General features: G+C 40.1%; 1 protein-coding gene and 1 long non-coding RNA gene across 4 annotated transcripts in view; one reads left to right on the forward strand and one right to left on the reverse strand.

The window, feature by feature from the left end:
* The window catches only part of LOC108305393, a 31,136-nt gene extending 15,295 nt beyond the window's left edge, over nt 1–15,841 (reverse strand). Inside the window, exons 1-4 of one of the 3 annotated variants that reach the window (XR_001825707.2) lie at nt 15,717–15,841; nt 13,474–13,598; nt 5,353–5,412; nt 406–1,908 (exon numbers count right to left, since the gene is read on the reverse strand). This is a non-coding gene — a long non-coding RNA (uncharacterized LOC108305393). Of the gene's footprint in view, nt 1–405; nt 1,909–5,352; nt 5,413–6,049; nt 6,089–13,473; nt 13,599–15,716 lie in introns of those variants that run through there. The other 2 variants (XR_001825708.2, XR_005200534.1) reach the window with 2 other exon arrangements.
* A 64-nt stretch (nt 15,842–15,905) lies between these two features.
* Nucleotides 15,906–23,232, forward strand: part of VAMP4 (vesicle associated membrane protein 4) — a 39,902-nt gene continuing 32,575 nt past the window's right edge. Inside the window, exons 1-2 of the mRNA XM_017530013.2 lie at nt 15,906–16,071; nt 19,482–19,597. Coding sequence (XP_017385502.1) covers nt 19,532–19,597 — 66 coding nt within the window. The 5' untranslated portion in view covers nt 15,906–16,071; nt 19,482–19,531. The remainder of the gene's footprint in view (nt 16,072–19,481; nt 19,598–23,232) is intronic.

Below are 23,232 nucleotides of genomic sequence, written 5' to 3' on the forward strand. Positions count from 1 at the left end.
GAGGGATGCTTAGGACACGTCAGAAATTCTGGGCATATTGTAGATGGTCTGTGTAAATCATGAGAAAATTCATGAAAGGAAATTCATAAAAGGAACGTTATACGTAATCAAGAATAAAAGCCTCTCTAAAATTGGTTCCCTATGCTGTATCTAATCAAATTTAAGAATTTTTTTTCATCAAGTTTAACTTGCAGGTTATCTAAATGCGCTTCCAATAAGGAAAAACAGTTAGACTCCAAAAGTTTTTTCTTTGCCTTTTTGGTAACTGGCTCAAGAAACAAAATTTTATCTTCTAGAATTCAGTAGTTTCACCTTCAAATGGTGCTATGAACAGGATATCGGTCTCTCCTCAATGATGCCTGCTACCTTTAGTAGTCTCCCATTCAGCTGGAGGCCAGCTTTGCCTAGACATGCTCCCCCTCTCTGATGAATGCCTTCCTCCAGCATGATCCAATATCCTAGGTCCCACAACCCAGGGAAATGGCTCACAGGGTTTCCTGATAGACCAACAACCACAGGTAGGGTTAACTCTATGCCCCTGGTCAACAGGAAGCAGTTGAAACATGAGACCTCTACTCCAATGCCAAAAATCTGTCATTGCTATTCTGTCATGGGGGAATGTTGATTCCTGATAAGTAAGCAACAATGAGGAAGGGGCCTCAGGTAGGGAAAGGCCCCAGGTAGGGAAGAATAATAAACAATTGTTCTGAGAGATGACCTCATTCCACACAATAGCCTCATTCTGCACACAGCCCTATGCAGTACAACCCTATAAAACTTCCCTTCCACCCCTGCCTCTTTGCAGATAGCCCCTTCTCTGCTGTGCTGCCTATTGCAATTTTGCAACATATTTTCATACTTTCTTTAATAAATCTGCCTTTCTTTACCTACAACTGTCTTGGTAAATTCCTCTACAACCTGTGACACCAACCCCAGATAGTTGCATCTGTGAGAAACGTATCCTCAGTGGTCCAGAAGATATGCTGCCTGCCCTGAGCAGTGGGTCAAAACCATCTGGCCACATAACAGAGTACATGCTAAGGAACAATTCATTGAAACTTCCAATGAAGATCAGGTATTGGATTTTCCAAGTGACAGGTCAGAAAAGGAGGCCTCATCTGTGGTCACGGTGGACTCAAAAGCAAATGAAAATCTTTCTGTTGAGAACATACTGAAGCAGTTTCCTTGTTGCAGGGCATTGGAGAAAGCCCCATGGAAGACCAAGACAGCCTCAAAAACATGGAATACACATCTCCTCTGGACATCATTTATGAAGGCAACTATAAGGATGAAGACTCTTCAGCTGCTCCTGAAGTTCTCAGCATAACATCTGGCAAATCAATGGATGAGGACGAAGATGGTTCCCGTATGTCAACTTCACATAATCTTGAGTGGATTCTGGAAAATCTCAGCAGCGATGAGGATGACTCTTCAGCTTCCCATAAGGACCATGTACACAATGACCTCATTCTGCATGTTCTGCAGATCTGAAAAGAAGATGCTGGCAATATATCAACTTCAGGGGAAAGTAAGTGGATTCTGAAGAGGATAAGCAATGAGAAGGACTCTCCAGCTCCCTGACCACCTTCACATTACCAGCACTCTCTTCAGGGTGCAACCTCTACACCAAGGTCTCTGAGCAGACACCAGAGTGACGGAAAGATGGAGCTCCTTACAGCTAGAAAGTTATTTCTCATCCTGATAACTCTCATTTGCATCATATGGGTCCCATTAGTACAGTTATCTCCAAATGGGCCACTCTTCTGTTACATAGAATAATTTGCTCATTACCTTGGGACTCCAAGTATAGATGTTTTCCTCCTTGCCATCTACTGTAAGAGTCAATTAACAGCAGGCTCCACTCACTGGACTTGTGGTCAGCCTTATTCATAGGATCACAGAGTTCAACTATAGAAAAGAAAACTGGTTGGTGTTTGATGACTGTCATAAATTAATAAGCAGAGTGCACTATCTGAACTTTGTCATTTTTGTCTTTTTCATTTTTGTATCCATCTGGGCTATCCTGGGAATCTCTGTTCACTAAACCCATTCCTGTTGTACATACTGTCTAAACTGTTCAACATGAATGATGTCTTATGCTAATGAGGATAAGGAGACACCCACACTCTCCAAAGCTGTTGGAAAGAACCTATGTAAAGGACTGGTGGGACAATTTATCTATCTTGTTGCTGTTTCATTAATTCACTATGAGACTACATGCTTGTTGGGCACCATGCTCTCTGCCTGTGTCTAGGGCCCCAGGTGAGGAGCTAAAAGGCCACCCGTGGGGCCACTAGTGATGGCAACACTTGGCTGGAATGCTCCTGGTCCCAGGCCAGCCACCAGGCATCCCAGTAGCTGGAATCACTGACACCTCTGCCTCCCAGCACAGGACCCAGGCAAGGACCAGTGGACTCCAGAGCACTCACTGCCCAGAGGCCACAGATGTTTGATGTAGCAGGGGCATTTCTTGGCTGGATCCAGCCTGGGGAACCAGCCTGGGGAACTGAGAGCTCCACAGCTGTAGGGATAATACAGTGCCCACATCCAGGATTTGAGGTACAGTAGTGGTATCGGAGTCAGAAGACTGGAGCAAGTTGCCTGTGGACTTCTGAAAGTGAAAAGTCAAGGGAAATGTCTGTCTCTGTCCTTGTCCCCATGCCAGCAGTATAAGCCTCAGGCTGGGATTTCTTTTAAAACCCATAGTATTCCCTCACCCAAGTCCTAGTATAATCATTTCGTTGAGTACCTGTGCAACAGCTGATGTGCCAAGTTCCATGTTTGTATCTGATCTTCACAACAGCCTTAAAGCATTATCCCATTTCACCTCCAAGGAATCTGAGGCTGTGAGATAAATAACTTGCCCATGGTGAGTAGAGAAGCCAGGACTGGCATCGGCATCTGCTTTTCTCTGGAGCCTGGAGTGTTCGCCCTGAAGCTGCTCTTCTGCCTTCCCTGCGGTTGGTGCTTTCCAGTTACTATTTGTGCTTTACCAAGACCAGTGGCCCCTACTGCCTTCCTCGCCCCTTCTTCCCTTCCTTAATCTGGTGACTTTCTGTGGCCAAGAAGAGGGTCTGCAATACTGTTGCTCTACTTCATGTAAAATGACTGAAATCTTGTGGAGAAATTGTGAAGCCAACTTGGGAAGCACACTAAAGAAACCTATGTTGGAAGCTTAGGAAAAAAAAGTACCAGGAGACAAGTACTCCAACAGAAGCTCTGCCTTTACCATGAGAACGTGCCAGGGCCAGCCTGCTGGAGGGAGACATGTGGAGCAAAACTAAGTCACCCCAGCCAATCTCCAGACCTGTGAAGCACCAGCTGATAGCCAGCTGTTCCCCAGTCCCATGAATGAGCCCAGTTGAGACCTGAAGAGCTGCCTAGGCTAAATCACCAACCTATAGATTTGTGAGCTCAAAGGAAATGATGAAGAAAATGTTCTTGGAATTCCCTTCTGGCAGAGTCTTGTGAGCTTTGCTTTCATTTGTTAGTGAAATGCTTGACATTTTTCCTTCACTTTATTCATTTATTTATTTATTTAGAGACAGAGTCTTGCTCTGTCGCTCAGGTTGGAGTGCAGTGGTGCCATCTTGGCTCACTACAACCTCTGCCTCCTGGGTTCAAGTGATTCTCCTGTCTCAGCCTCCCAAGTAGCTGGCATTACAGGTGTGTGCCACTACCCCCAGCTAATTTTTGTATTTTTTTAGTAGAGATTGGGTTTCACCATGTTTGTCAGGCTGGTCTCAAACTCCTGAGCTTGTGATCCACCCACTTCAGCAGATCTGCCTACCTTGGCCTCCCAAAGTTCTGGGATTACAGGCATGAGCCACCACACCCTGCCTTTTCCTTCACATTATAAACATTATGTACAAATTATTCAGAATTCTAATAGAAAGTAATTTCCCCCATCCTGGCCAACATGGTGAAACCCTGTTTCTACAAAAAATACACCAATTAGCTGGGTGTGGTGGCACATGCCTGTAGTCTCAGCTACTCGGGAGGCTGAGGCAGGAGAATCACTTGAACCAGGGAATAGGAGATTATAGTGTGCCAAGATCGCACAATTGCACTCTAGCCTGGCAACAGAGCAAGACTCAGTCTCAAAAAAAAAATGCCATTTTACTTGAAACCATGCCTCAGAAACAAACAGCACAGGACACCTTTACACTTGCAAATTCCACTCACAAATGAAGGAAATCCAATGTTGGGTGAGACCGGGACTTAAAGCTACTGCCACAGGAAATTTAGAAGAGCAGTCTAGGATAGGCATAGGCAAATGGCAGACAGTGGCACACAGTAGAGTTTGTTGCAGCAGAGAATCCAATTATGGGACACTGAATTTTTTTTAAGCCAACTTTTGCACATCTGTGATCTCTGGCTGACCAGCACCCTTCTAAGAATTTAATCTGCCTAGACACTGCACTACTGGCCAAGGAGGAGACAGAAGCACTGACGTGCATGGCCTAAATGAGGAAGCCAAAGACTTCACTCTCCTATCAGTGTTTTTCCTTCCAAGTCAAATATATACAGTAGACTTTCTTTGAGGCCATTTGCTGACCACAGAATGTCTGCAATCATGAATTTTGGAAATAAATAATTCCCAGTGCTCTTTAAAAAAAATACACTATGATCTGTGAACTTTAAAACCTGACTTAAAGTAGCAGTAATCATTTTAGAGAAGGTCATAAATACCATTATGGCCCTAGTCCAGCAGTCCAGTAAAGAGAAATACTTTGACAGATTTTTAGCAGAAATAAATAGTACCTGATTCAAGTTACAAAAGAATTTCAAGAAGTCCTGAAAGAGAGCTTTCCCTTTCAAAAAAATAGAAGTGGCTTTAGTAGATGAAAGGCAATGATTAAGAAACTTGAGAACCAATTATTAGCAATGTTAGTGAGATGAAATTGTATGTTATTAATAACTGTTTCCCTAAAGAAAAAGAAAAAAGAGTACAAAAAAAATTTAAGAGAAAAAAGTTTTAAAAATTTTAAAAAGAAATTGTATGTTAGTTATAACAACAACAAATTTAAAAAGGCAATTACAAATTCTAAAAAAAACTATAAATCTGTGCAATAAAACAATGGCTAAGCATAAAGTTAATTACGATGAACATTACTTTGAGAATATATGAGATTATAAACATTAAAAAATGATACTTGGCCAGGAATGGTGGCTCACACCTGTAATCCCAGCACTTTGGGAGGCCAAGATGGCAGGATCACTTGGGTGCAGGAGGCTGAGGATACGGTGAGTCATGATCACACCACTGCACTCAACCTGGGCAACAGAGAGAGACGCTGTCTCAAAAAAAAATTTGTTTTTATTTAAAAAAATGATATGCAAAAACATTACCTTGAAACTTCCCAGGTGTTATTTTTATTCATTGTATTCATTTACATGTATGTCTTGGATCTATGGAGAAAGAAATTTACACAATATTAATAGCAAAAATATGATTAAATCAACATAGAAACAAAGTATGGACAACTTTATTACAGTCACAGAAAACCATTTAAACTCTATGAAAATTAGCCATTTAAAAATAATGTTAGAGTTGGCCAGATATGGTGGCTCATGCCTGTAATCCCAGCACTTTGGGAGACCAAGACAGGTGGATAACCTGAGGTGAAGAGCTTAGGACCAGCCTGGCCAACATGGCAAAACCCCGTCTCTACTAAAAAATACAAAAATTAGCTGGGAACAGTGGCAGGCACCTGTAGTTCCAGCTACTTGGAGGCTGAGGCAGGAGAATTGCTTGAACCCATGAGGCAGAGGTTGCAGTGAGTGGAGATTGCGCCACTGCACTCCAGCCTGGACAAGACAGGGAGACTCCATCTCACTCACACACACACACACACACACACACACACACACACGGAGTTAGAGTTGACAGAATTTGGGAGTGGATTATGTAAGAAACACATAAGGATTCCAATTTTTTTTTTTTTTAAGACGAAGTTTCACCATGTTGGTCAGGCTGGTCTTGAACTCCTGACCTCAGGTGATCCGCCTGCCTTGGCCTCCAAAGTGCTTGGATTACAGGCATGAGCCACCATGCCTGGCCCAAGGATTCCAATTGTTATGAGACCTTGTGAATATTAAGAACATAGATACATAAACATGATAGATCCAGAAATAGAGCTTGAGAAAGCACTTCAAAAGTTACAAACATAACCACTAGACAAACTGAAAATAATAATGAGACAGTAAGAGTTGGGTAGCAAAGACAAGTAGAATGATTTTGTAATAAACTAAAAATTTGATTTTTTTGAAATTGTGAGTCCTGAAGGAAGTTTTAAGCATATTTTTAGAATTTTGCAGGAAAATACCAAAACAATAATAAACAGAAACAAAACCTGGAAATCTGTAGCTGAGTAGGTATGCTGTATCACCTGTGCTGGGCTCTTCAGAACAGTAGAGAGGAACAAATCAATTTACATGCAGAAAAGACAGAATGAAGTAATTTTGGTACTGCTGTTATTGCCCAGCACTGCTTATCAAGTATGAAGAAGTCTTTTAAGAAAGCTGCCTGCATCCTCTGTGGCCACCTGAAGCTGTTGCCCACGTTTCTCAGGGCGAGGCCAGGGATGATTAGCCCCGATTTGTACAGCCTTCCCAACTGGGCAAGGTAGAAATAGAAGCTTGGCTATTCTCCTCTTAACATGGAATCTCCCCGGCTTCACAGCTCCCACATTGAGTGGGATAGACTGGGTCTCCAGACCTAAAAGTTATCATCCTCATAACTCTCAACCACATTGTTTGGTTTTCACTGGTACAGATATCTCCAAATGGGTCTCTCTTACATTACGCACAATGGCTAGTTACTTTGGGCCTCCATTTTTAGCTATTTTTCCGCACATCATCTACTGTTATCTACTGTGAAAGTGTCAATGAGCAGGAGCCTCTGGGGACTCACTGGATTGTTTTCAGCCCCATTGAGATGATCAGTTAATTCCTTGGTGGCTGGTGACTGTTCTGAGACTGAGTGTGCTGCCTGTACTTCATCACTGCGGTCCTTTTCGTGTTCATCCTATTCTGGGAATTTCCCTATTCACCAGACCCTTTCTTGCTGTCCATGTGAGCCATGACTCATGAGTAAAATGTTAAAGCATGTTCATTTCTAAAAGAAAAGAAAATAAAGAAATAACTTTTCAGCCATTATGAAGAATGACATTGGCTGGGTGCAATGGCTCACACCTGTAATCCCAGCATTTTGGGAAGCCAAGGTGGGCGAATCACTTGCACTCGGGAGTTAGAGACCAGCCTGCCCAACATGGTGAAACCCCATCTCTACTAAAAATACAAAATTAGCCAGGCATGGTGGCAGATGCCTATAGTCCAAGCACTTTGGGAGGCCAAGGCGGGCAAATCACCTGAGGTTAGGAGTTTGAGACCAGCCTGGCCAACATGATGAAATACAAAATTTTGATATACAAAATTAGCCAGGCATGGTGGTTGATGCCTGTAGTCCCAGCTATTGGGAGGCTGAGCCAGAAGAATTGCTTGAAGTTGGGGGGGTGGGGCCGGTGGGGGAAGGTTGCAGTGAGCCGAGATCATACCATTGCACTCCAGCATGGGCAAAAGAGTGAAACTCTCTAAAAAAAAAAAAGAATGGAATCCTGTCATTTGCCATTTGTAACAACATGGATAAAGCTGGAGGTCAGATTTCTGGGAAGAGAAATAGGTCAGGGCCGGGTTAGCAATGTCTGCATTCCTCTGCTGCGCAGCCCATCTGCTACAGCTATGGCTCTTGCCTTGTTCTATTGAACCTTCTTGTGACTGTTTATTCCTATGAATAGTCATGGCTTCCTCCTGTTGCTGTTCCCCAGGTATAGCAGCATTGCTATTTGTTTCCATTTGTGATCTTAATTTATTGTTAAACAACAATTTAATATTACAGATCACCTTAGACAATTTTATTTGCTAAGGTATTCACGTACTTGTGTACATGTGTGTATATATATATGTATATTGTTCACTTGACTCTGTAATTTACTTCAATTTTCAATACAGCCATGTGTCACTTGATGACAGGCATACATGTTGTGAAATGGGTTGTCAGGTGATTTAGTCCTTATGCAAACATCAGAGTGTACGTACACAAGCCTAGATGGTATAGCCTACTACACACTTAGGCTATATGGAATAGCCTATTGCTCCTAGGCTACAAGCCTGTCTAGCATATTACTGTACTGAATATTGTAGGCAGTTGTAAATAATGATAAGTATTTGTTTAGATACACATAGAGAAGGCACAATAAAAATATGGCATAAAAGATTTAAAGATTATATTCTTGTATAGGGCACTTCATAAATGAAGTTTGCAGGACTGCAAGTTGCCCTGGGCAAGTCAGTGAGTGACTGGTGAGTAAACGTGAAAACCTAGGACATGACTGTACAATTAGGCTGCACTTTAAAAACTTTTTTCTTCAATTAATTAACCTTAGCTTACAGTAATTTTTTGACTCTATAAACTTTTAAACATTTTGACTCGTAACACTTAGCTTCAAACACAAATACATTGTATAGCTGTACAAAAATATTTTGTATTTTCACTCTATAAGCTTTTACTATTTTTAAATTTTTTTTTTTAATTTTGAGACAGAGTCTCCCTCTGCCACCCAGGCTAGAGAGTAGCAGTATAATCAGGGTCCAGATTCAACCCCCCAGGATCCAGCAATCCTCCTACCTCAGCCTCCTGAGTAGCTGAGACTACAGGTGTGTGCCACCATGCCTAGTTACTTTTTAAATTATTTTGTAGAGATCAGGTCTCACCATGCTTCCCAGGCTAGTCTCCAATTCCTGGGCTCAAGCAATCCACCTGCCTTGGCCTCCCAAAGTGCTGGGATTACAGGTGTGAACCACCATACCTGGACCATTTTTTACTATTTTTATAATTTTTTATTGTATATATTTTTATTTTTTAAACTTTGTTAATAACTGAGGCACAACCACACCCACTAGTCTAGGTCTACACGGTCAGGATCACCAATATTGCTGTTTTCCTCCACATTTTGTCCTACTAGAAGGTCTTCAAGGGCAATAACACACATTATTTCAACACACACTAATTTAACAAAGTTTTCTTCTGGAATACTTCCCAAAGGACCTGCCTGAGGCTGTTTTACAGTTAGCTTTTTGTATAAGTAGAAGGAATACACTCTAAAATAATGATAAAAAGTCTGGTATAATAAATACACAAACCTTTGAGAGTTTATCATCAAGTATCACAGACTGTATATAATTGTGTATGCTATACTTTTATAAAATTGGTAGTGCAGGTTTGTTCACACCAACATCACCACAAACTCATGAGTAATGCGTTGCACTACAACAGCGACAACATCGCTAGGTGGAATTTTTCAGATCAATTATAACCTTATATATATACACGGTCCTTCATTGACTGAAACGTTCTATGGCACCTGGCTATAGTTCTTAGTCTTGCTTTTCTTTGCAAGATTGTAAGTTTTTAGATGACAATAAACACTGTTTACCATTTTTTTATCCCCAGACTTTAACAGAACACCTGCCACACTTATCTGGTGGACAAACTGATTCACTTTGATATAGCACCCAAGATTTACAAACTATAGAAATTATCCCTGAAAGTATAGTCTTCACCCAAGATTAATATTACCATCTTCAGCAAGAAATTAAAGTTGTATTTTACCTTGAGCAGACTAAAGCCTCTCGAAAACAAGATATTATGCTTGATGGATTCTACCTATGTGAAGCTTTAAGAAAAAACTACCTCATCTTTATTTTAAGGTCAAAGCATGTGATTCATTTAGAGAAAATATTTATCTCAATTTAAGCTTATTGCTTTGCAATATTTTCTAGTGTTCGCAATTGTACCACTCTCTAACGGTGGACAAATCACATGTCATCTCAGAACCTTGAGGTCCAAATGATAAAACGAAGAAAATGACACTTGATATCAGAGAAGAGTTGTGCAGAAACATATGCTAATCATTAAGCATAGTTCTTAAGAAAACAGGCAGGTAACCAAGAAAATAAATAATAACAATTTTGAACTTTCAGAGAAGTGGTAAAATAACTTCATAACACAATTAAAGCAAATTACTATGCAGGTTCTTCTAATGTTGCCATCTTTGTGGGAGGTAATTTCTCTGAGATAAAATTCTTGTAACGTGTCACTACATCAATAAATAAGAATACTTAGAAGATAAACAAAGCATCTCTCTGAGTCCATCTTATAATGTCACATCTAAACTTTCATGAGGAAGGCATCAAGGCAGTCCCACATTATATATATTAAAAATAAAAATAAGTATAGTTGAACTTATGTTTAAAAACTAAATTCCATTTGCTTTGTTACTCATTACTCTCCATTCTCTCTGTGGACTATACTTACATCACAAAGGACATAACTGAGAACGGTGGCAAACTGATATGAATGTTTTAACAGAAAATAATATTGTATTAATGTTAAATTTTCTGAATTTGACAAGTGAATTATAGTTATGAAGAGAATGTTCTTGTTCTCAGGAGATACCTACTGAAATATTTAGGGGCAAAGAGGCATGACATCTATAATTAATTCTCAAATAATGCATACTGGGGGGAGTTATATATTTAGAGAGAAGTAAAAAAGCAAACTTAAAAAAATGTTAATAAACCATATAAACTTTCTGGAATTTTGTTTCTTCATCTGCTTAGAGACAAAAAAAGGGCTGAACTATTTTGGTTTTATTCACACTGTCATGAAACTCATTTAGGAGTTGAGGTCAGTATTAGAAAAGTGTTATTAGTTAGTGAATCTGGATAAGAGATTTAAAAGCATTCTTCCTATTCATTCTTTGGTAAGTCTGAGATTTTTTCAAAATCAAAACTAAAATAAACTAATACCATATTTATGTAACACAAAGGCACTCTAAGCGTGAGAAGCTAATGGTTAACTATATGATACCTGTATACTTCCTCTGCAAACTAACTGAGTTATATGCTTACAAGGGTCCATTTATATTTGTACCCTAAAGTATGTATGCCTATTATACTTATAAAATCTATTTAAATATGTAAACTAATGAAATACAAGTTATTTTTCATAGAAAACTAAATTGATAAAGATGAATAACAAACAAAAATTACTATTAGAACTAGGCACAGGTAAGTCAAATCTGTAAAACTTTGGAGGAAAAAAACTATATAAAAATCTAGACTGGGCATTTAAATTGCTTGAAAGCTATTTTTAACTTCTTACTCCACTTTGAAGAAAATGAAACTGAACACTGTAAACAATGCAACTTATAACAAAGACAAGGCAGGTACACCAAACAGCAAATTCATGCTCAGACAAAAGGTTTTAGGCCTACTACCAAGACTGGCGAGTGAACATATAATTATACACTGGAGTCAAAATAAAATGACTAAAGTCATATTTGCCATTTTTAAATATGTACCACTTTAGCTGACTTTTTAAATTCACTGATCAACTGGTCCTAATTTTAGGGGAAGACAGGGCCTCTACTACTGTTTTAATTGAAAAAGTGATACACATGGTAAAAATATTCAAATAGTTCAAAACCCTACACATGAAAAAAGTTTCCCTTGTATTAGTCCTCTAGGGCTGCTATAATGAAACACCATGGACTAGGTGGCTTAACTACAGAAATTTATTTTCTCACAGTCCTGGAGGCTCCAAGTCCAGGATCAAGGGGCCATGAGGGTTGGCTTATGGTGTGGCCTCTCTTTCTGGACTGCAAATGGCCATCTTCTCTCTGTGTTCCTATATGGCCTCTTCTCTGCCCATGCAACTCAGACACCAGCTCTACAGGATTAGGGTTTTGCCATTTTTTTTTTTTTTTGTAGAGACGGGGTTTCACCATGCTAACCAGGATGGTCTCGATCTCTTGACCTGGTGATCCACCTGCCTCGGCCTCCCAAAGTGCTGAGATTATAGGCGTGAGCCACCGCGCCCGGCTGGTTTTGCCCTTTTGACTTCATTTAACCTTAATTATTGTCCTAAAGGCCCTGTCTCCAACTAGTCACATTGGAAGTTAGGACTTCAACATATGAATTTTGAGGGGACATAATTCAGCTCACAAAACTTTCCATGCCAGACTCCCAGTCATCCTGGTGTGTATGTGATGCTCAAATGGAAGTAGACTCTACACACTATTTTGCACCTTACTTTTCTCACCTTATAGCATCACAGAGGTATTCCATGTCAGCACATATAGATCTATCTAGTTCATTTTAATGGCTGCATACTATTCTATTGAATGGCTACAATATGACTTATTTCAGCAATTTCCTATTGCTGAACAGTTAAAAGTTTTTTTTCACTCTATTACAAGAATCCTGTAACAAATATTTTTATATAATACTTTTATATACAACCGGTATAGCCATGGGATAAATTTTAGAAGTAAAATTGTTAGATCAAAAAGAGCTTCATATAAAATTGTGATATATATATATATATAATTACCATGAACTTTTTAAAAAATACACCAATTTATATACTCCTACAGTGTTTAAGAATGCTTGTTCCTCCCACCCTGCTTCCATACCACACATACACACATAATATTGTAGTATCAATATATTTTTTTTTTTTTTGCCATTGAGCTAACACAAAGGATCAAACTGTCAAATCAGGCTTAAATCAGAGATTTTACTCAGTATCAAGCTTTACTAATAATTTCAAGGATACCAGTAAATGCATCCTGGCCCAGGATAGTAGATGTGGTTTCTAAATCAAGTGTATAGTCACCCCACTTACACAGAAGGAGCCAACTCAGTTATGAAACACTTGCATTTTATGCTAAGTTACATAACTTTCACAGTATTTTCCAGTGAATCATATCCCTGAAATTCACGTTGATTCTTTTTTGTTTTGTGAGAGGGAGTCTTGCTCTGTCACCCGGGCTGGAGTGCAGGGACGCGCTCTCTGCGCACTGCAACCTCTGCCTGTCTGGTGCAAGCAATTCTCCTGCCTCAGCCTCCATAGTAGCTGGGATTAAATGTGTACACCACCACACCCAGTTAATTTTTGTATTTTTGGTAGAGATGGGGTCTTGCCATGTTGGCCAGGCTGGTAACTCCTGACCTCAAGTGATCCGCCTGCCTCAGTCTCCCAAAGTGCTGCGATTACCACATCTATTCTTAATGTGCCTACCATAAACAATCCCAGCCCTGGGACATCTTGCTAGAAGAATTCCATAATATGGACTCTCCTGCCTGCAAATACCATTGGTTTATTTGCCAGGAGGTCTCTAATTACCCTATTTATAAAAATCACATGCTTGCTTGCTTGCTTTCCTGGGAGTATTTTCCTATGAAGGGAGAGACTGGATTGCAGATCTTCTGCTTAACTCCTTCTTTCTCAGTCACTGATGGATGAAAAACGGCATTTCCTTATTTACTTTTACATTTTAAGTAATGTTGAACATTTAGCTACAAAATACTGAAAACTAGAAGGCAGATGAATCAAGAGGCAATTACCTTAGTAGACTTGAGAAGCAGGAATCCCAAGCGGGCCATGAAGCAACCTGGTATACATAGCAAAACCCTTCGTAAGGCTCAGAAATTAGAAGCACCAGGTAAAGCTGAAGAGAGCATGAAGTAAGCTAGAAATAGGAGGAACGATAGACTGTTTAAGAATGAATCAAATGCTCAGATTCCCTTCGCTATCCCATCAAAAGCTGAGAGATTTAGTCTTGGAAGATAGCAAAATGCAAATTCTCTAGCTAGGAGGACAGCAGGCCCTCTTAAGGAAGAAGGTGTCATGTTGAAAAAGAGAAAAAATTAGAGGACTAACATCTGAATAACTGAAGCTCACAAAAAAGAAAACAGAAGAGAAAATAAGTAACTCAAGCTTGGAGTTCTGACTCCAAGCTCAGTGCTATTTATAATCTTTTAGGCTTACTGGTATATTTTGATTCATACTAACTGTAAAATGACATTTTCTAAGTTTCACAAATATTGGGGATAGTCAAAGGACTTTGTTCACGTGATTAAAGGGTGGGGCTTGCATTACCCCTCTCCTAAGCAATCATTCCAAAATGATTGGCAGGAATAAAGAATCATGGTTTAAAAAATCATGGTTAAACAAACAAAAAAGAACAACAAAGAATGGATTATGCACAAAAGCTATGTGCCTATTAGAGCTCAGTGATCACACCTTAAGTTGTCTATGTATAAGAGATGAGGCTATAACTAGCTAAAGCTCTAATTGGCTAAGACACTAAAGCCAGAAAGTATTCTATAACATGCAAATATGCAGATATAAAATCAACTCTAAGTGCTGGGCACAGCCGCTGATGGCTGTAATCCCAGCTACTTGGGAGGCACAGGTAAGAAGATCACTTTAGCCCGGGAGTTCAGAGCTGCGGTGAGCTATGATTGTGTCACTGCACTAGGGAAAAAAGTGAGACCTCCTCTCAAAAAAAAAAATCAACTGTAGAAGAAAAAATAATGTCTGGGTCACCTGTGGAGTCTGGGAGTAGTCCCACTGTCATGCCCAGGCAGAGATGCAAACCATGAGAGGCTTCTATTCTAGGTGGGCCGTTTCAGTCCAAGTCAGCCTGGCACTCGAGCAATAAACACAGGCAACTGAGTTTAACATCAAGTTTTTAGAACCTTCAACTGACAACCCGACAGCTGTTTCTAAGTCTTAGACCATTTCAATCAGAATCTAGGTAGCACGTGGGCACCTGATTAGTTTTAAAAGCTTTCCAGGTGATTTAAAAAGTGTTCCAGTAGTTCCCCACCCTCTAGTGGTTTTAAGAGCTTTCCAAGTGATTCAACCCCAAGTGAATCACTTAGCATTGAGTATCATTGCCCTAGTCATGGCAACTTTCAAGCTCGTTAGTGCATTTTTGCATAAAAATACACACCAAACAAAAGCAGATCAACTTTTTTATGAGGGTGTCTATTTTTTCCTTTAGTGTCCTCAGATCTTCTGCTGTTTTCTTGTCTACTTTTGTTCCTGAACACGCCCTTATTTTTATGTCTTTAGAAAGTGCCTGGCACGGTATTTCAGACAGTTAAAATACTGTATCAACAAAGGACTCATAAATGCTGTATTAATTTTAAAAGATGTATAGTGAATATATGATTGAATAAAAAAATCCAGCTGGGGCGTGGGAGGAATGGATAATAAAACAAATAAGAGAACGGAAAAACAAAATTAGGAATTGTTTTTGGTAGCCAGCTACTGTGGGCTTGGAGATCTAAGTATGATACCAAATTGGGAGGAGGAGGAGGGAGTGAGGGAAGCATGGGCAGAGCAGCCGAATGGCCAGGCAAGGGCGATTTCCCTGAAACCTGAAGGCTTTCAGGTTACAACTAACGGATACCGGGAAAAGAACACGGAGCCCTCGTCCCTTATCTATCTAAGCTAGTTCTGTAACTTTAAGTCAATCTCCTCTCTGAACCAGGTTATTTCTCCTACCTAAAGGGAGGAGCCTGACCTAGGGGCAATTAATATCTCTTTCCAAGTCCAGCTCTAATTCTGTAAACAGGGGATCAAACAGAACTTCTTTCTTCAGAAAATGCCCCAGAGAAAACAGAAGCAGGTCCTCGAGCCGCGAGCCACCCTCCTCTTGCCACCCAACGTAGTCAGCCCGAGGGACAGATCCGGCACAAGGCTCTACTTTCTTTGTAAACGCCTATCACCCTAGCCACGCACCCCGACCGTAGCAGTTCTGAGTTTCCCACCACTCCCATAAACGCCCTCCACGCACGCCGGATCCCGACCGGAACCTGGAGAACCAGTGGTCGCTCATCCCCTAAAGCACAGGGAGGAGCTTCATCTAAAATCGGTGAGAGTCGGGGCTCTTCCAGGTGAAGAGCGCCTGGCGGAATCGACTTCATCGACTATCTCCGCGCCCTGGACCCGCCCCCTCCGCCTGGCGCCAGGCCGTCGAGCGCCGATCGGCTCGATGAGCGGAGGCGCTGCTGCGACGCTGCCGCCGACGCCGAATCCGCACCCACCGTCCCCCGCTCTCCCAGCTTTTTACCTCAGCTTCCCACTCTTTCCCCCGCCCGTCCAGCACCACCCGCCCGGGAGAACTGCCGGGAGTTCCCCGGGAGCCTCAGGTACTGGCGCTGGCCTGTTCCCAGCGAGAGGGGCTGCTGTGAGGAGGGAGGAAATGATGACGCCCCTGCCTCGCCGCCCCGCGACGTCCGAGTCGGGCTGGTTAGCTGGCTTCGGGGATCTAGGAAGGGACCCTAGAGTGATAAAACGCTGGGGCTGGGGCTATCGTGAGGAAGGAAGACGAGGGCAGAGGTGTGCGGACGGGGAGTAGTTGAGAGGAAAAGAATTGGAATTGAGGGGTACTCTGGGGCGATGGGAAGAGAACAGTGCCATGGATGGGGAAGGTTTGTTAAGAGTGGGAGGCAGTCAGGAATGCCAGGGAGTACCATGGGGCAGGAAGGGCCAACGTTAGGAGCAGATACTTCGAGGGACGTGGCCTGGTGCGACAGATTGGGTGTTGGGGGGTGAGCAGAGCTGCCTGGAATTGTGTATTTAAAGGGCTCAGGAGAAAGAGCGCCAACCCTGCTGTGTTTATAATGACCAGAAGGTGGAGGTGAATCGTTACACTTGACAGGTTTTGCGAATAGCATCTCTGGTCTGTGTCCATCCAAGTCACTTTATTCCTATGAAACTGCATCGAGCAAGACGCTGATGACAGACAAGGAAGAGGAGTTAAAAAGGGAATGGAGGCTGGGGAAAGGAGAGCCTCTGCCCAGATTCAAAGCTATTGACTAAATAACGTACTGCTTACAAAAATTCATACATAAACGTTTAAGTATATGCTGATGCATAAGAAGCATACAGTAATGTGACTGTTTAAGTGAATTGTATAGTGGTGATCTATCCTCAATGTGGAAGTACATGATGGCTCGCTTATTTACATGTATACCTAGTCACAAACACCTGAATTCACATGTCTTTTTTGTAGGAGAAATCTTAAGCAGACTATATCCTAGTCTCCTTTCTGAGCATGATTTACTTCTACTAGTTGGATACCCGTATCATCAGATACTAATAATCAGTTGCAAATAACATCAGATTTCATCAAGTAGCTAATTAATCTGTCTACTGCTTTGTGGATGGGTTTTCTATTTGTTGGACATGGTTTCTTGGGATTAAGAGACCTGAATATGGGGTTTGCTCATCCTTAAGGTTGTAGTTTTACTATATGTCTCATAAACGCATTATGTAAGTCTGCCTGTTGTTTGCTTTGGGATGTTGAGGCAGCCTCTTTGCATGGGGTTAAAATATAAATACAGATATAGTTAAAAGCACAAGTTCTTCAGTAATTTGCTTGGTCATCTGTTTTTTCCATGCATTCTGTTACATTTCTGCATAAATGAATTATTCTGAAATCAAAGTATGAGGAATAAAAGGGCCAGATGTATGTGACAGAAATACTGTGGAACCAAGAACTCAAGAGCTGTTAGGCAGCAAGAGTTTGTTTTTTGTTACTAGTGAATAATTTCTGATTTGGAAGCATTTCTTATCAAATAAAAGTGTTTGTGTCCATTTGTTTTGACAAGCATCTAACTTAAAATATTACTTTTATTTGGCTTAGGAAACCAGACTTTGGGATTATTCTTTCTGATGTCTAATTTTACGTAATTTAAAGGCCTAAATGTTTCTTCTTGTGGGGAAGGAAACAGGACTATTGGGTTGTTACTGGGAAATGGGTCGCTCTAGAACAGAATTCTGTAAACCTGATGGCCAACTAATTGAACAAATAATTAAAACTGATAATGCATTGCCATTGATTGATTTAGGCCTGTATCTCTGCCATTTCAATGAGGATAGCGACTAACATTATCGTTACTAAACTTTAGTTTTCTGCTAGTTTCTTAGTGCCTACTTCAAAGAAGCATCATAAAGACTAAAAGAAAATGCATGTGTATCACAGAGCACAGTGCCTAGCATATAGTAAAACCTTCAGTATTTCCGAGCTATCCTTAATTGCTGGGTATTCATCTACCATCTAGTACAAAATACTGAAAATTCATTATTTGCATAGAACAACTTTTTCTTTAAAAAATTTTAATATGTTGCATATGCAAGCATTTGCCTAGAAAGTCACAATGCATATTAGCATGTAAGAGGATTTGAGTCATTCTGTAGTAAGAAAAACTAGCTTTGTTTAATCCAGTTGTTTTGATGAAAGAAAAACTGAGTTTCTCTTATTCTCTCTCAACACAGGATACTCCTCTGACCCCAAAAAGATTTCTCCTCATGAGCAAGTAGGCAATTCTGCATCAGATTCTCCAGCTGGGTGTCCTCTGATCAATTGGTACTATATACTTAGAGATAGCATCAGATTCTGCAGGTTGAGGGCTTAATCTTGCAAGATTCCTCCCCACTTCAGGTGCTAATCACAAGTTCCAGGTGTTTTTACCTGTGCTTCCAGTAACTGACAGGCTATAAATCAGAGTTCTGAAAATTCCTTCCTTGTGTTCAATTTATTTGCTAGAATGGTTCACAGAATTCAGAGAAACACTTTATTTACTGGTTTATTATAAAGGATATTACAAAAAATAGAGATCAACAGCCAGATGGAAGAAATGCATAGGGCAGGGGGTACAGAGTTTCCGTGCCCTCTCCAAGTGTGCCACCATCCAGGAACCCTCTACTTGTTCAGTTATCAGGAAGCCCTCTGAACGCTGTCCTTTTTGGGTTTTATGGAGTCTTCATTAGTAGGCATGATCGATTACATTATTGGCCATTGGAAATCAGTTCAACCTTGAGGCCCCCTCCCTTCCCAGGAGGCTAGCAGGTGGGACTGAAAAGTCCCAGTCTTCTAATCATGCCTAGGTTTTTCTGTGACCAGCCTCCATCTTGAATCTGTCTAGGGGCTAAGCTACCAGTCATCTTATTAGCATACACAGGACACATCACTGCAGGGATTCCGAGGATATGTCAGGAAATGGGGATTAAGACCAAATATATATATTTTATAAATCACAATATTACCAAACTTACCCCTTTTAATGGAGCATCAATGGGACATTATAGTTTGCAGAATATTTTTGCGTGTGTTATCTGATTTGACCATCCCAACTCTGTGCAGAAGCCTGAAAATCACTATTTTACACATGAGGAAGCCAAATCATTGCTTAGGCAACCAACTAAAAGTGAGAGAAATAGACGTTCTCCTGTCTTCTGATTTCAACTTTAAATTGCTCACTGAGACATCTTCCTTCTATTCTCTGCTCTTTCATTTTATAAAAACCATAAGTCTCATATCTTACACATGTTCTCTTAGGGCAGTTACATCCATTTTCTCATAGTTTTAACTATTTCTTACGTATTGAGGTCTAGTAGGGAGCCCCCAGTCACTGAAGTGGAATAACTGAGAAGGGAAGAATTAAAATCAGAAAAATGAGGGAGTCCCCATCATACAGGGTCTTGTATACTGTTTTAAGTACTTTAGCTTATACCCCGAAGTCTCAAATCTGATGAAATTTATTTTCCCTTTAAGGCGTTGACCATTCTGCTGGGAAGTGAAAAGTATTTTACAAGGAAAAAAATATGCCTCCCAAGTTTAAGCGCCACCTCAATGATGATGATGTCACAGGTTCTGTGAAAAGTGAAAGGGTAAGTTCAGAATCTTAAGCTTTAAAAACAAAAGATTCAAAATGTTTTCATTCACTTTGTAAATAATAGAAAAAAAGCAGCTGGGTGTGGTTGCTCTTGCCTACAATCACAGCACTTGGGATGCTGAGGCAGTGTAGCTTGAGTCCAGAAGTTTGAGACCATCTTGGACAACATAGGGAAACCCCATCTCTGCGAAAAATTTTTAAAAATTAGTGGGGCATGGTAGCACGTGCCTGTGGTTCTAGCTATTCGAGAGGCTAAGGCAGGAGGATCACCTGAGCCTGGGAGGTAAAGGCTGTGGTGGACTGTGATCCAACCTGGGTAACAAAGTAAGACCCTGTCTCAAAAATTAATAACAACAGAAAAAATCTAAAGCTTATGACTATATTCTAATCATATTCGTTTTCTTCATAGTGAATGTATTAAAAAACATGTCACTTAGATTGGTGACACAACTGAATTCAGAGTTCTACTTTATTATAGATCAAATCATTCTCATAGCTTTTTTCTAGTTTTTGAAAGGGAGTTTTATACGAATACACAATGTCTTAAGAAGAACTTTGAGGTTGAATATATTTGGAATTTTTCAGATTTTAGAAAGTTAAGAACATTATGTAACAGCATTTTTGGGGCCTGGACCAGTGCCTCCAAAAATATTAATATTTCTCTTTAAGTCTATATTTAGTTATATCTAACTGTGTAAATAAAGTGTATAAATAAACTAGCTAACATCAATTCAGGTCAGATTTTCCACCAAAACCTTTGGAATTTAGAAGCTTTTAGATTTTGGAATTGCAAATAAAGGTCACAAGACCTATAATCATCTTATGTTCCAGAGTATCTTTCATATAATGCTTCAATTTCTAGTTTATTCCAGAACATTCTGTACAAATATATATATAAATCTAGAAATTATGCAGCATTCTGGAAGACATTTTATATGAATGTTGTAGGCAATTACTTTTCAAATGAGTACTCAATACATATTTATTGGGGAGAAGAATTTGCATTCTTATCTTTTTTAATGCACCATTCTGAAGCCCTCCTTCCTTCCCTTCTTGTCTTGATTCATTCAGCAAATATTTATTGTCCACCTACTATGTGCTAGGCACTGGGCTAAAAATTGGAAGATACAGTCTGTGCCCTTGCAAAGCTTTTAGTCTATTTTACATACTCTTTTTGGACAACCTCAGAACTTCATATTATCCACGCTATCCACCATCTTATGACTTAGAAGTTTTTTTTAGCTCAATGCAGAAAACATTTTTCTTCCCCAGATTCTAACCCTTTGTACAGGTTTTTGGGTTTTGCGTGTTTTTGATGGTTTGTTTTTATTTTTTGAGACCAAGATCTTGCTCTGTCACTGAGGCTGAAGTGCAGTGGTGCAATCACGCCTCACTGCAGCCTCCACCTTTTGGGCTCAAGCTGTCCTCTCACCCCCGCCTCCTGGGTAGCAAAGACTGCAGGTGTATGATACCACACCTGGCTAGTTTTTGTTTTTCTTGGAGAGATGGGGTTTTGCTGGTCTCAAATTCCTGAGCTCAAGTGACCTACCTGCCTTGGCCTCCCAAAGTGCTGGGATTACAGACGTTTGACACTGGGCTCAGCCTGTTTGTTTGTTTGTTTTTTAAATGAGGAATAGAATCCACCAATAGACTAATTGCTAGCAAGCTTTTAAAAATGAACTTTAAGGAGTCGCCAATGATTTCATGTTGCCAAATCCAATTATTCTTTCTTTGCCATAATTTCAACTACCAGCATTTAGTGCAGTTTCAACAATTTTGGTTACCTATCTTTGCCTCCACACCATGGTGAACTCTTAGTGTCTGCTCGAACTATTTCTCCATGTAAGGAATTGAGAAATGCCTTGAGGAAATAAACCAAATCTGTTTGAATTGGGAAGGCTCTGGCAGAGAGAAGACAGAGGATGCTCAGGGATTGAGAAATCACTCACAGGGATAATCCAGGGTCTCTTTTTTTTTTTTAAGTTTTTTTAAATTTTTTGGGGGGCCCTCTAATATCTTTCAAGATAAACCTTCAAGCAAAAATGATTCAGAAAATTTGACATATCTGTGCTGGAATTCCATACACTGAAGATTTACTATCAAAAGCATGTCTTGGCCGGGCATGGTAGCTAACGCCTGTAACACTTTGGGCCGAAGTGGGCAGATCACTTGAGGTCAGAAGATTGAGACCATCCTGGCCAACATGGTGAAACCCCGTCTCTATCAAAAATACAAAAATTAGCCAGGTGTGGTGGCACACGCCTGTAATCCCAGCTACTTGGGAGGCTGAGACAGGAGAGTCACTTGAACCTCAGGAGGCAGAGGTTGCAGTGAGCTAAGATTGCGCCATTGCACTCCAGCCTGGGTGACAGAGTGAGACTCCTTCTCAAAAAGAAAAACAAAGCATGTCTTTACAAAGCAGATTTGGAGAAATACTAAACCTGTTCAGAGAATAAATGTCAATTTGTTAAAGTAAATGATAGCAAGTGTGAACCTATATAAGAACTCAGTGTAAAACAACACAGACTTAATGTGCATCCAGCACAAGCTGACGAAAGACTCCTGATGAATATTCAGTGATCAGTGTGCACAAAGCATGCTGAAATATTTTTTAAATGATCAGTTAGAATAATCTGAGTCTCTTTCGCATTGCCCCAAGGAAATATTTAGTCACTTATCCAGAGATGCTTGCAAAGCATTAATATCCTGGAAGCTGATCAATAAATGCTCACAGTTGATTGACTGATATCCGAGATATGTGAGGTAAATACCTCAGTCCTGGACAGAGAGCCTCTGAGTCACACCTGCCTTTTTGTAAGATGAGGAATGAAGTATGGAAATGTAGGTAGTAAAATTATCTCTCTGAACTTCTGTGTAATTCATACAATCTATGTTAACTTTGAAAAATGTATGTAAAGCGGAGAAGGTTGTGGCCAAATTCAGTGTATAGTATACAAGAGAATATTAATTAATAATTTTTAATCGATACAAATTTCATTTTAAAGTTTTATTTTTGCATGATTTTGAACTTAAACGATTCATGTTTCATAAGTTCTGCATTTCTTTCTCACAGTCACTGCTAAACATAACTTTGTTGTTCACTTAATGGAATCATTGCTAAGGACATAGTCACTTGAATACTATTGCTTTTTAAAAATCAAGTCCAGGCGTGATATACCAGTATCACAGTCTCATGGCACATTGGTCATAATCCTGAGAAAATATTGACACAACTATTATTTTTAGATAATAAATACCAGTTTAATACTTGTGGAAATCAGGCTAAATAGTACATAAAGCCCATCCTGTTAACAAGGTCAGGAACAATTACTTCAAGAAAAACAATAATAAACCTTAAATTAAAAAGTAATACAAATAAATAAGCTTTATGAATATATTTTTAAATTTTAAATGTACTCTCAGTAAGTTCCACTGCTGAGACTGTAATTTTATCACTTTTTCCTTATATTCTTCATTGATTACTACTGTAAATTATTTGAAAAAAAAAGGGCCGGGCGCAGTGGCTCAAGCCTGTAATCCCAGCACTTTGGGAGGCCGAGGCGGGTGGATCACGAGGTCAAGAGATCAAGACCATCCTGGTCAACATGGTGAAACCCCGTCTCTACTAAA

Source organism: Cebus imitator, unplaced genomic scaffold (assembly GCF_001604975.1).
Source record: "Cebus imitator isolate Cc_AM_T3 unplaced genomic scaffold, Cebus_imitator-1.0 Scaffold62, whole genome shotgun sequence".
In the NCBI taxonomy this organism is placed as follows: Eukaryota; Metazoa; Chordata; class Mammalia; order Primates; family Cebidae; genus Cebus; species Cebus imitator.